We start from the raw sequence: 12,384 nt of genomic DNA, 5'->3' as shown, positions 1-12,384 counted from the left end.
ATTCATCCCTGTTGTGTAAAATGAGGTAAACAATAAAACAGAATATTGGCTGGTAGATTCCGTTCCACTGCTTAAAGGTGCTCTTGAAGGAAGGTGGTTTTCCAGAGTATTTACAGCACAGCCATTCAGTCCAACTGGTCTTTACCAGTGTTTTTGCTCCATTAGCCTCTTCATTTCACCCTATCATACACTTTAATACACATTTTCCAATGTCTATGGATTCACTATTAAAACACAAAGCTTAAACTAAAGTCAATCCAAAATACTTACATGACCAAATATTGACAGGAAGTTTAGAATTAATGGAGGTACAGACTTGAACAAAGTACAGTACAGCACAGGAACAGGCCATTCGGCCCTCCAAGCCTGCGCCGATCTTGCTGCCTGCCTAAACTAACACCTTCTGCACTTCCGGGGCCCATATCCCTCTATTCCCTTCCTATTCATATATTTGTCAAGATGTCTCTTAAACGTCACTATCGTATCTGCTTCCACCACCTCCCCTGGCAGCAAGTTCCAGGCACTCACCACCCTCTGTGTAAAAAACAAAACTTGCCTCGCACATCCCCTCTAAACTTTGCCCCTCGCACCTTAAACCTATGTCCCCTAGTAACTGACTCTTCCACCCTGGGAAAAAGCTTCTGACTATCCACTCTGTCCATGTCGCTCATAACTTTGTAAACCTCTATCATGTCGCCCCTCCACCTCCCTCGTTCCAGTGAAAACAATCCGAGTTTTTCCAACCTCTCCTCATAGATAATGCCCTCCAGACCAGGCAACATCCTGGTAAACCTCCTCTGTACCCTCTCCAAAGCCTCCACGTCCTTCTGGTAGTGTGGCGACCAGAATTGCACGCAATATTCTAAGTGTGGCCTAACTAAGGTTCTGTACAGCTGCAACATGACTTGTCACTTTTTATACTCTATGCCCCGACCGATGAAGGCAAGCATGCCGTATGCCTTCTTGACTACCTTATCCACCTGCGTTGCTACTTTCAGTGACCTGTGGACCTGTACGCCCAGATCTCTCTGCCTGTCAATACTCCTAAGGGTTCTGCCATTTACTGTATACCTCCCACCTGCATTAGACCTTCCAAAATGCATTACCTCACATTTGTCCTAGATGGATTAAACTCCATCTGCCATTTCTCCACCCAAGTCTCCAACCGATCTATATCCTGCTGTATCCTCTGACAATCCTCTTCATTATCCGCAACTCCACCAACCTTTGTGTCATTCGCAAACTTACTAATCAGACCAACTACATTTTCCTCCAAATCATTTATATATACTGCAAAGAGCAAAGGTCCCAGCACTGATCCCTGCGGAACACCACTAGTCACATCCCTCCATTCAGAAAAACACCCATCCACTGTTGCCCTCTGTCTTCTGTGACGGAGCCAGTTCTGTATCCATCTTGCCAGCTCACCTCTGATCCCGTGTGACTTCACCTTTTGCACCAGTCTGCCATGCGAGACCATGTCAAAGGCTTTACTAAAGTCCATATAGACAACATCCACCGCCCCTCCCTCATCAATCATCTTCGTCACTTCCTCAAAAAACTCAATCAAATTAGTAAGACATGACCTCCCCTTCACAAAACCATGCTGTCTCTCGCTAATAAGCTTGTTTGTTTCCAAATGGGAGTAAATCTTGTCCCGAAGAATCCTCTCTAATAGTTTCCCTACCACTGATGTAAGGCTCACCGGCCTATAATTTCCTGGATTATCCTTCCCACCCTTCTTAAACAAAGGAACAACATTGGCTATTCTCCAGTCCTCTGGGACCTCACCTGTAGCCAATGAGGATGCAAAGATTTCTGTCAAGTCCCCAGCAATTTCTTCCCTTGTCTCCCTCAGTATTCTAGGGTAGATTCCATCAGGCCCTGGGGACTTATCTACGGAGCAGAAAGTCTTTGTAATTATATTTAAGTCACTGCAATACCTTGTGTTTACGTTTGTAAGACTCTGCATGGTGTTTCATTCCTCAGGTTGCATGTGCACATGTTGAACGGACCCTTTCTGGCACTGCTCTTCCCTGTAGTCAACACCAGGCTGGTGAGTGTTTGTTTGGTCTTGTGTCCTCATATCTGGCCTTAACCGTGTCTCTGCTGAGTAGAAATAAGTCGGGAGCCATGTTTGTGGGCCCAGGCTGTTTGTGTACTGGACAACGGCCCAAGCCCCAAGTCAGAGAGGTCCTGAGACCGTCTCGAAATTGGTTCTCATCTACAGGGCAAGTTGCTGGTGCAAGTTGCACCTCTGCATGTAGCTTACCCCACGAGAGAAATAAATTCCTAGGAAATGGCTAGGTTCTAGCAGGGATGTCATATTGAGGGGGGAGATGGGCGGAACTGTGGAGTTAGGCGGAGGGAGTAGGATGAGGCATAGCCCCATAACTCTATATAAAAGTGTGTTTTTAAAACAAAAAAATGTTCAAGGTGGGGCAGACAACCAGGCATTTGCTAAGGATACAACCCCGCTTAGACTCCAGATAATGATGAGGAGTAAAATTTATTGGCTATTGCTACAATGCTGATAGTGGCAGCTAATGATCTGAAACTCCCCAGGAAGCAAGAGTTGGCAGGAAGTATCCAAGGATGATGCTAGGATCTGGAGTAGGAGACAGAATGAGCACCAAATGAATTTGTGGGTTTGGGGAGTAATGTCCTCTTTAACTCTCACCTCTCACTGCCCTGCCAACAGGGCCCTTTCGATCCTATGATAACGTTCAGATCTAGAAAACTTCAGCCATAGTGAAATAACTCCATGAGAAAGATCACATAGAGAGAGTTGCTCAATCAGGCCCTTCCTTTCCCCCACAAACCCATGTATTGGCTTGTACCGGGGGAGAAGAGAGCATCCATCAGCACTCTGCATTAGCAGGCCCCTTGGAAACCTTGAGTTGAACTGCTGGGGGGAGAAGGTGGGGGTGGGGTGGGGGGGGGAGTCTCGGTGACTCCAGAGGCACTACTGTCACGAACACAAAGACTTGTATGGCGTCATAACTCCTATCTCAAAATGAGATACAAGCAAGTGTTGCTATTTTGGGAAATGTGGCAACCAGGTTGTGCAGAACAAGATGCCAAAAATGGCAATAAATTGAATGACCAGTTAATATGTGAGATTCCTTTTCTCAATGTTTGTTATAGGAAGAATGTTGTTCAGGAGACCAAGGGAAGTCTCTTCCCTTCAAACAGTGGCAACTAGATCACGTGAACAGGCAGACAGGCCCCATGTTTAATATGTGGTGCGTAAGATGGCATCCCCAACAATGCAGCCTCTATTCTTGGAGCTGCTACTCTTCTGTCAGACTAAAGTATGAGCTAAACCCTGGTATGGGGGCTTGATCTCATAGACTCTTGACACAGCAGCCAGAGTGTTACCAATCAAGCCAAGCTAACATAAAGCTTTTTTATTATTAATATCTCAGAACTTTGAATCATATAATGATACACCACTGAAGGAGGCCTTTTGGTCCATCGTGTCTGTGCCTCTGTGCCAGCTCTTTGAAAGAGCTATCCAATTAGTCCCACTCCCCTGCTCTTTCCTTGTAGCTCGGCAATTTTTTCCCCTTCAATTGTATATCCATTTTCCTTTTTGCAAGTTACTATTGAATTTCCTTCTGCCATCCTTTCAGGCAGCGCATTCCAGATCATCATCAACTCCCTGTGTCAAAATAATTTCTCTCATCTCCCCTCTCTTTTTGCTAATTATCTTTTAAATCTGCATCCTCATGACTAGCCCACCTACTGCTGGAAACAGTTTCTCCTTTTTATGCTATAAAAACCCTTTTTTGTGATTTTGAACACTTTTATTAAATCACCCTTTGGACCACCTTTGCTCAAAGGACAACAACCCCAGCTTCTCCAGTTTCTCTGCATAACGGATAGCCCTCATTTTTTGGTACCATTCTAATAATTCTCCTCTACATCATCTCTAAGATTTTTAAAATGCATCACTCTCCATTTTGTGATGTTTCTCTTACTTGTGTTGCCCTTGTTTGCTTGCAGCTTCCATTTGAAACTGAGGTGTATTACATTCAGCATATCCTAATGTATATCGTTCCCCTGTACCTGCTCAACAAAGGGGGTAAGTATAACAGACCAGTTATTTTAGGTAGCCTACTGATGCATTTAAGGAGAAAGACTAGAATCAGAGAATGGTTACAGCACAAAAGGAGGCCATTCAGCCAGCCGTGCCCATGTCAGCTGTCTGCAAGGGTAATTCGCCTCATCCCACTCCCCCACCTTTACCCCTTAGCCCTGAAAGTTTTGTCTCGTCAGATATTTGTCCAATTCTCTTTTGAAAGCCACGATTGATCTTCCTCCACCACACTCTCAGGCAGTGCATTCCAGATCCCAACCACTTGCTGCATAAAAAAGTTTTTCCTCGTGTCGCTGTTGCTTCTTTTCCCATTCATCTTTTATTGGTGTCCTCTGGTTCTGGATTCTTCAGCCAATGGGAACAGTTTCTCCCTATCTACTCTCTCCAGACCCCTCGTCATTTTGAACATCTCTATTAAATCCCTTCTTAATCTCTTCACAACCTCAGGGCATCCCAAAGGACTTTACAGACAATTAAGTTTTCTTTTGAAGTTAGTAGCTGTTGTAATGTAGGAAACCAGTAACCAGTTTTTACACAGCAAGCTCTCTCAAACAGCAATGTGATGATGACCAGATAATCTGTTTTTGTGATGTTGGTTACAGGATAAATATTGGCCAAGATACTGGGACGAACTCTCCTGTTCATCTCCAAAATAGTGCTGTGGAATCTTCTCCATCCCCTTGAGAGGGAAAATGCTTAATGTCTCGTCCGGAAAATGCACCTCCGCCGTGCAGCAATCTCTCAGTATTGCATTGGAGTGTCAGCCTAGATTATGGGCTCAAGTCTCAGGAGTGGGACTTGAACTCATGACCTCCTCCTGTTTATGCCAGTACATGCAGGTGTACTTCTCAACTGTTCCATTTTAATCCAACCATCCTGATATCAAACACCACTGGCACATAAAATTTCCCAAGCCTGTATAAATCAGTTGATCAATTGGATCTGGAGAAAACCTCCCGCATGCCCCAAGCGCAAACTGAATTCTAGTACGTGTCGCATTGGAATTTCCATCTAAAAGGATGGAAGAGAACATTTAAAATAAAAATTGATCAACAACATAACGCCTTTTGTGTAGTAAAATATCTCAAGATGCTTCACAGGGGTGTAATCTGATCAAACTGACGGAGTCAATATTAGGACATGTTACCCAAAGCTTGGTCAAAGAGGTAGGTTTAAGGAGGAGAGGTGGAGAGCTTTATGGAGGAAATTCGGCAGATTGGGGGCTTAGATGGCTGAAGGCACAGCCGCCAATGGTGAGGCGTAGGAAGTAGGGGATGTGCAAGAGGCCAGAATTGGAGGAGTGTAGAGATCTTTGGTTGTAGACTTGGAGGAGGTTATAGAGTTAGGGAGTGGATGAGGCCACGGAGAAATTTGAACATAAGGATGAGATCAAACAAATGTCTTTCTGTCCATCTTCCAGGTATATACAGAGCAGAGCCTTTGAGAAACTTCTGGTGGCCATTGCTGGCGATAGGTGTATTATTTCTCTATCACTACACCGTTCTTCAGGCCCTTGGACTGGTGAGTACACGTATTCATTTACGATAAGACATTTTCTTTGAGACAAATTTAGATATATTGTCCTCTAAATTGGTTTGCATTGCGTGATGGCCCTCAGGTAAGTCTTGCAAGGAGGGGGAGTGACACAAAAGGGAGAAAGGGCAGGGTGGTGATCAAGAGGGTGGGACTGGGAGGGAGGCGAGCAAGATGGGTGGGGTGGGGGCCATAAGGAGAGGAAGGCTGTGGGGATGGTAGGTAAGGGGTGAGTAAAGGGCGGGGAGGGGGCGCAGTGGCAGTTGAACAAGAGGGGATTGACTGGGGGGGGGCTATGGGTGAGAGACGCAGGGGGAAACATGAGGAAGAACTTCTTTATGCGGTGAGTGGTAATGACCTACAACTCGCTGTATATGAGGGAGTTGGAAGCAGAGACAATCAATGGTTTCAAAAGGAATTTAGATAGGCACTTGAGGGAAATAAACTTGCAGGGCTACAGGGATAGAGTGGGTGAATGGGACTGATTGGACTGCCCTACAGAGAGCTGGCATCAACTCCTAGGATCATAGGAAATAGGAGCAGGAGTAGGTCATTCAGCCCATCGAGCCTGCTCTGCCATTCAAACTGATCATAGCTGATCATCCAACTCTGCCATTTTTTTCCCCCATTATCCCAATATCCCTTGAAGTCATTAGTGTCCAGATATTTATCGATTTCTGTCTTGAACATGCTCAATGATTGATTGAGCTTCCACAGCCCTCTGGGGTAGAGAATTCCACAGATTCACCACCCTCTGTGCAAAGAAATTCCTTTTCATCTCAGTCTTAAGTGGCCTCCCCCTTATTATAAGACTGTGCACCCTGGTTCTCGACTCACTAGCCAGATGAAACATCTTATCCACATCTACCCTGTCATGCCCTGTAAGAATTTTGTAAGTTTGTGACATCACCCCTCATTCTTCGAAACTCTAGAGAATACATGCTCAGTTTCTCCAATCTCTCCTCATAAGACAATCCTGCCATCTCAGGGATTAATCTGGTAAACCTCCATTGCACTCCCTCTATAGCAATTTTATGCTTCCTTAGACCAAAATTGTATACAATACTGCATGTGCGGTCTCACCAAGGCTTTATACAATTGCAGCAAGACTTCTTCACTCCTGTACTCAGATCCCTTTGCAATGAAGGCCATTTGCCACCTTAATTGCTTTTAGTGACTCTGAACAAGGACACCCAGGTCTCTTTGGATATCAGCACTTCCCAACCTCTCACCATTTATGAAATACTCTGCCTTTGTTTTTTGTCAACCAAAGTGGATCACTTAACACATTCACATTATATTCCAGATGCCATGTTCTTGTCCATTCACCTAGCCTGTCCAAATCCCCTTGAAGCCTCCTTGCATCTCCTCACAACTTACATTCCCACCTAGTTTGGTGTCATCAGCAAATTTGGAAATATTACAATTGGTCCCCATATCCGAATCATTTATACAGATTGTGAACATTTGCGGCCCAGGCACTGATTCTTGCTGTACTGCACTAGTAACAGCCTGCCATCCTGAGAATGATCCGTTTATTCCTATTCTCTGCTTTCTGCCTGTTAACCAATTCTCAACCCATTGCTGTATATTACCCCCAATCCCATGTGCTCCAATTTTATTTACTAACCACCTGTGTGGGTCTTTATCAAAAGCCTTCTGAAAATCCAAATACACCACATCCACTGGTTCTCCTTTATTTATGCTACAAGTAACATCCTCAAAAAAAAACTTCCAACAGGTTTGTCAAACATGATTTCCCTTTCATAAATCCATGTTGACTCTGCCCAGTCATATCATTATTTTCCAAGTGTCCAGTTATCTCATCCTTTATAATAGACTTTAACATTTTCCCTACTAAACTAACAGGTCTGTAGTTCTCAGTTTTCTCTCTCATTCCCTCCTTAAATAGTGGGGTTACATTTGCTACTTTTCAGTCTGCAGGAACCCTTCCAAAATCAATGGAATTTTGAAAGATAACCACCAATGCATCCACTATCTGTATAGCCACAACCTTCAATACTCTGGGATGTAGCTCATCTGGTTCAAGGGATTTATCAACTTTTAATCCAATTAATTTATCAAGTACTGCCTCTTTATTGATACTAATTACTTTCAGTTCCTCATTTTTACAACTCCTTTGGTTCCAGAGTATTTCTGGGAGATTTTCTGTCTTCTGTGAAGACAGACACAAAGTAATTGTTTGGTGTCTCTGGCAGTTCCTCATTCTCCACCACAAACTCTCCTGTCTCCGCCTGCAATGGACCCACATTTGTCCTTGCTAATTGTTAACTTTTCACATACCTAAAGAACCTTTTACAGTCCACCTTTATGTTTCTAGCTAACTTATATTCATAATCTCCTTCCCATTTCTTTATCAGTTTCTTGGTCCTCCTTTGTTGGACTCCAGATTGCTTCCAGTGCTCGGGCTTACCACTTTTTCTGCCAGCCTTATAAGCTACTTCCTTTGACCTAATGCAATCTTTAACTTCTGTTGTTAGCCACAGTTGGTTCATCTTTCCTATTGGGTTTTTTTGTGTCTTATAGGAATGTATATTTGTTGTTAAATGTGCAATACTTCTTTAAATACTAGCCTGTCTACTGTCAAATCTTTTAACGTATTTTCCCAATCCAGCATGGCCAACTTGCCCCACAAACCTTCATAGTGTCCTTTGTTCAGATTTAAGACCCTAGTTTCAGAATGAACGATATTTCTTTCAAACTTGATGTAGAATTCTACCACATATTGTGGTCACTATTTCCTCATGGTTCCTTTACGGCAAGGTTATTGATTAGCCCTTTCTCATTACATAATACTGAATCTAAAATAGCTCGATCCCTAGTTGGTTCTTAAACATAGTGCTCCTGAAACACAATCCAGAAATTCATCCTCCAGAGCAGTAGTGCTAATTAGGTTTACCCAATTACCTAATTAAGTTTTACTCAATCTATATCTAAATACGACGGTATTGCCCATGCTACATGCAGCTCTAATTTCCTGATTTATACCGTGCCCAACATTACCACTACAGTTTGGTGGTCTAGAAACAACTCCCACCAATGTTTGCTGCCTCTTGCTGTTTTTTTTTTAGCTCCACCCAAACTGATTGTGCAATCTTGCTCCTTCGATCTAAGATCCCTTCTCACTAATGTACTGATCTTGTCCCTTATTAACAGTGCTACCCACCTTCTTTTCCCCTCTGCCTATCCTCCTAAATGACGAATGTCCCTGAATATTCTTATGTTCCTGTAAGGCATTGAAGTGGATGATCAGCCATAATTGTATTGAATAGCAGTGCAGGCTCGATATGCTGAATGGCCTACTCCTGTGTTCCTAGTCAACCTGTAACCATGGCTCCATAGTGGTAATTAAATCATACCCATATAGCTGTACTTGTGCTTTCAAATCATCTACCTTGTTGCGAATGCTGCATGCATTCAGATAGAGTGCCCTTAACTTTGTCTTAACATTATTCCTCATTCCGATCCTATTTGATGTTTGCCTCCGTCTCGTCTGCCTTCCAATTTCACGTTACTTTTCTAATTCCTGTTAGCAGTTTTGCTTCCCTCCAATCTGAGCTCCCTCGTAGGTTCCCAATCCCCGACAATTTAGTTTAAACCCTGCCCAACAACACTAGCAAATCTCCCAAGACACTCTGGGTCAAATGGCCTTCTCCAGTGCCATAATGACTCTCTATTGGATGCTTTGGCACACATTTTGCACCTGCAAACCAGGCACACTGCCATCGAATTTCTCGGCCATTGTGCTTTGGTTTCGTTCACAGTAGCACCCTGGGTTAGAACATTGATGGTTTAACACCCTGGATTTTACATTTTTCTAGGCTGAAGCTCCAGTGTATATGGAGAGACACATTTAAAACCAAAAGTAAATCTGCCTTTCTTCAAACAGCAGAAGATTAGTAGTTAGTCTGTGCCTCAACAGTGGAGATTTGTTAATTGCTAGGTTTAAAAATATCACTCGTTAGTCAGAATATAATTCAGTACAAGTTTCTTAAAATAGAAGAATAATTACATGAGAAACTGTGATATAGGCCCCTGCGGAACCAGAAAGATTAGATTGCAGCAGGGATCACAGGGTGACAATCGGGATTAGATATGGCAAGTTCCAGCAATGCACCGAATGTCAATCAACATCCAAGAAAGAATAGGTTAACGGGTCAGGTTTCAGGAGTCTAATTTCCACCTGCCCCTCCCACACTGTCCTACCGCCGGCCATCCCAGACTGAAAACGGTAAACCCAAACCCACATCAGGAAGGATATATTGACCATGGAGGGGATGCGATGCAGATTCACCAGAATTATACTGGGACTAAGTGGGTTAAATTGAGGGCAGGTTGCATACTCTAGGCTTTTGTTCCCTTTAGCTGAGAAGATGATGGAGTGATCCAATTCAAGTGTTTAAAATGATTAAAGGAGTTGATGGATAGAAACTATTTCCTCTAGTGGGAAACAAGGAGGCACAACCTTAAAATTAGAGCTAGGTTCAGGGGTGATGTCAGGATGCAATTCTTCACACAAAAGGTAGTGGAAATCTGGAACTCTCTTCCCCCAAAACTCTTGAGACTGTGGGTGGGGTTAATTAAATTTAAGAACTGAGATTGATTAATTTTTGTTAGGTAAGGATACTGATGGCTATGGTGGGTAAATGGAGCTAAGATACTGATCTGCCATATTTTAATTGAATGGCAGAACAGGCTTGAGGGGCTGAATGGCCACCTCCTGTTCTATCTAATAGTAATAGCTCTCCTGCAGTCCTGAGGATGACTGGATTCAGGGGCAGCTTGCTCCAGTTTGGGTCCAAAGGTCATGGGTTCAATCACATCAGAGTACAATCTAGGCTGACACTCCAGTGCAGGACTGAGGGAGTGCTGTACTAATACGATGCTATTGTTCTGATGAGATTTTAAACCAAGCTCCCGTTCACCTCATCAGTTAGATGTTAAAGATCCCCTGGCACTGCTTAGGGAGTTTTCTCAGTGTCCTGGCCAACATTCCTCCCTCAGCTGGCGGGTCATGCATCTTACTGTCAGCTGGGGCTCAGTGGGTTGAACTCTTGCATCTGAATCACAAGGTTTGGAGTTCAAGTCCCACTCCAGGACTTGAATCTGAAAATTAAGACTGATGCTCCAATGCCAGACTGAGGGAGTGCTGCACTGTTGGAGATACCATCTTTTGGATGAGACGTTAAACCATGGCCCTATCGGCTCTCTCGGGCAAATGTGAAAGATCCTATGGCCCTATTTCAGAGAAAATCAAGGGAGTTATCCCTAGTGTCCTGCCCAATGTATATCCTTCAATCAACATCACAAAAACAGAATATCTGGTCATATCACATTGCTCTTTGTAGGATCTTGCTGTGTGTAAATTGGCTGCCACGTTCCCTACATTTCAAAAAAAAAATTTCATTGGCTGTAAAGCACTTTGATCAGTCCTGTGGTCATGAAAGGCACTATATTAATGCAGTTTTTTTTACTGCTGTTGTTGGGATATGATGTGTACAGACTGGTTGCTACATTCTGTGACATAGCAATTCACTATGCTTCAGAGTAACTCCGATGTTTCTGAGAGAGATGATATGGTGCTATACAACCAAACATCTTCCTTTGTAACTCATCAGAAAATTAAAAAGAAGACTTGCATTTCTGTTTCATTAGTTTATAGGAATGTGGGCGTCGCTGGCTAGGCCAGCATTTATTGCCCATCCCTAATTGCCCATGAGAAGGTGGTGGTGAGCTGCCTTCTTGATCCGCTGCAGTCCATGTGAGGTAGGTACACCCACAGTGTTGTTAGGAAGGGAGTTCCAGGATTTTGACCCAGTGACCGTGAAGGAACGGCGAGGCGATACAGTTGCAAGTCAGGATGGTGTGCCTATTGGAGGGGAACTTGCTGGTGGTGGTGTTCCCATGCATCTGCTGCCCTTGTTCTTCTAGGCGGTAGAGGTCGCGGGTTTGGAAGGTGCTGTCGAAGGAGCCTTGGTGAGTTGCTGCAGTGCATCTTGTAGATGGTACAGACTGCTGCCACTGTGCATCAATGGTGGAGGGAGTGAATGTTGAAGGTGGTGGATGGTGATGGCTAATCAAGTGGGCTGCTTTGTCCTGGATGGTGTCAAGCTTCTGTAGAACCTTTCACAACCTAAGGATGACCCAAAGCACTTACAGTCAATGAAGTACTTTTTGAAGTGTAGTCACTGTAATGTAGGAAACACGGCAGCCAATTTGCACACAGCAAGCTCCCACAAACAGAAATATGAGATGACCAGATATTCGGTTTTAGTGATGCTGGTTGAGGGGTAAATATTATACAGGGCACCAGGGAGAACTCCCCTACTCCTCTTCGAAACAGTGCCTTGGGACCTTTTGTGCCCAGTGGAGAGGGTAGACAGAGCCTCAGTTTAACGTCTCACATGAAAGAAGGCACCTCCGACAGTGCAGCACTCCTTCAATGCTACTGCGCTGGGGAAGTTGGTCTAGATTTTTGTGCTAGGACTTGAACCTACCACTGACTGAGAGGCAGGGAGTTCTACCCAGTGGGCCACAGCTGCCTCCTTTACAGGTCGGGTCCAGGACCCTGCTCGGCTTCATAGATCACTAAGAAGGGAATTTGTCATAGATCATCACAACAGGAAGGAGGCCATTTGGCCCATTGAGTCCATGTATGGAACCATTTCAGCCAAAGGTTAAAGGAGTAGCTCTCAGGAGAGGATTACTGAAGCAGCCAGTATAAATGG

At 44.0% G+C, this 12,384-nt stretch overlaps 1 protein-coding gene across 1 annotated transcript in view; it reads left to right on the top strand.

The window, feature by feature from the left end:
• Positions 1-12,384, top strand: part of LOC137371113 (transmembrane protein 164-like) — a 47,697-nt gene that overhangs the window by 24,671 nt on the left and 10,642 nt on the right. Inside the window, exons 4-6 of the mRNA XM_068033066.1 lie at positions 1,990-2,056; positions 4,009-4,087; positions 5,523-5,623. Of these exons, the coding sequence (XP_067889167.1) occupies positions 1,990-2,056; positions 4,009-4,087; positions 5,523-5,623 (247 nt within the window). The remainder of the gene's footprint in view (positions 1-1,989; positions 2,057-4,008; positions 4,088-5,522; positions 5,624-12,384) is intronic.

Source organism: Heterodontus francisci, chromosome 6 (assembly GCF_036365525.1).
Source record: "Heterodontus francisci isolate sHetFra1 chromosome 6, sHetFra1.hap1, whole genome shotgun sequence".
Lineage (NCBI taxonomy): Eukaryota > Metazoa > Chordata > Chondrichthyes > Heterodontiformes > Heterodontidae > Heterodontus > Heterodontus francisci.
Note: the sequence above shows the minus strand (reverse complement) of the source record. Positions and strands in the feature narration are given on the sequence as shown.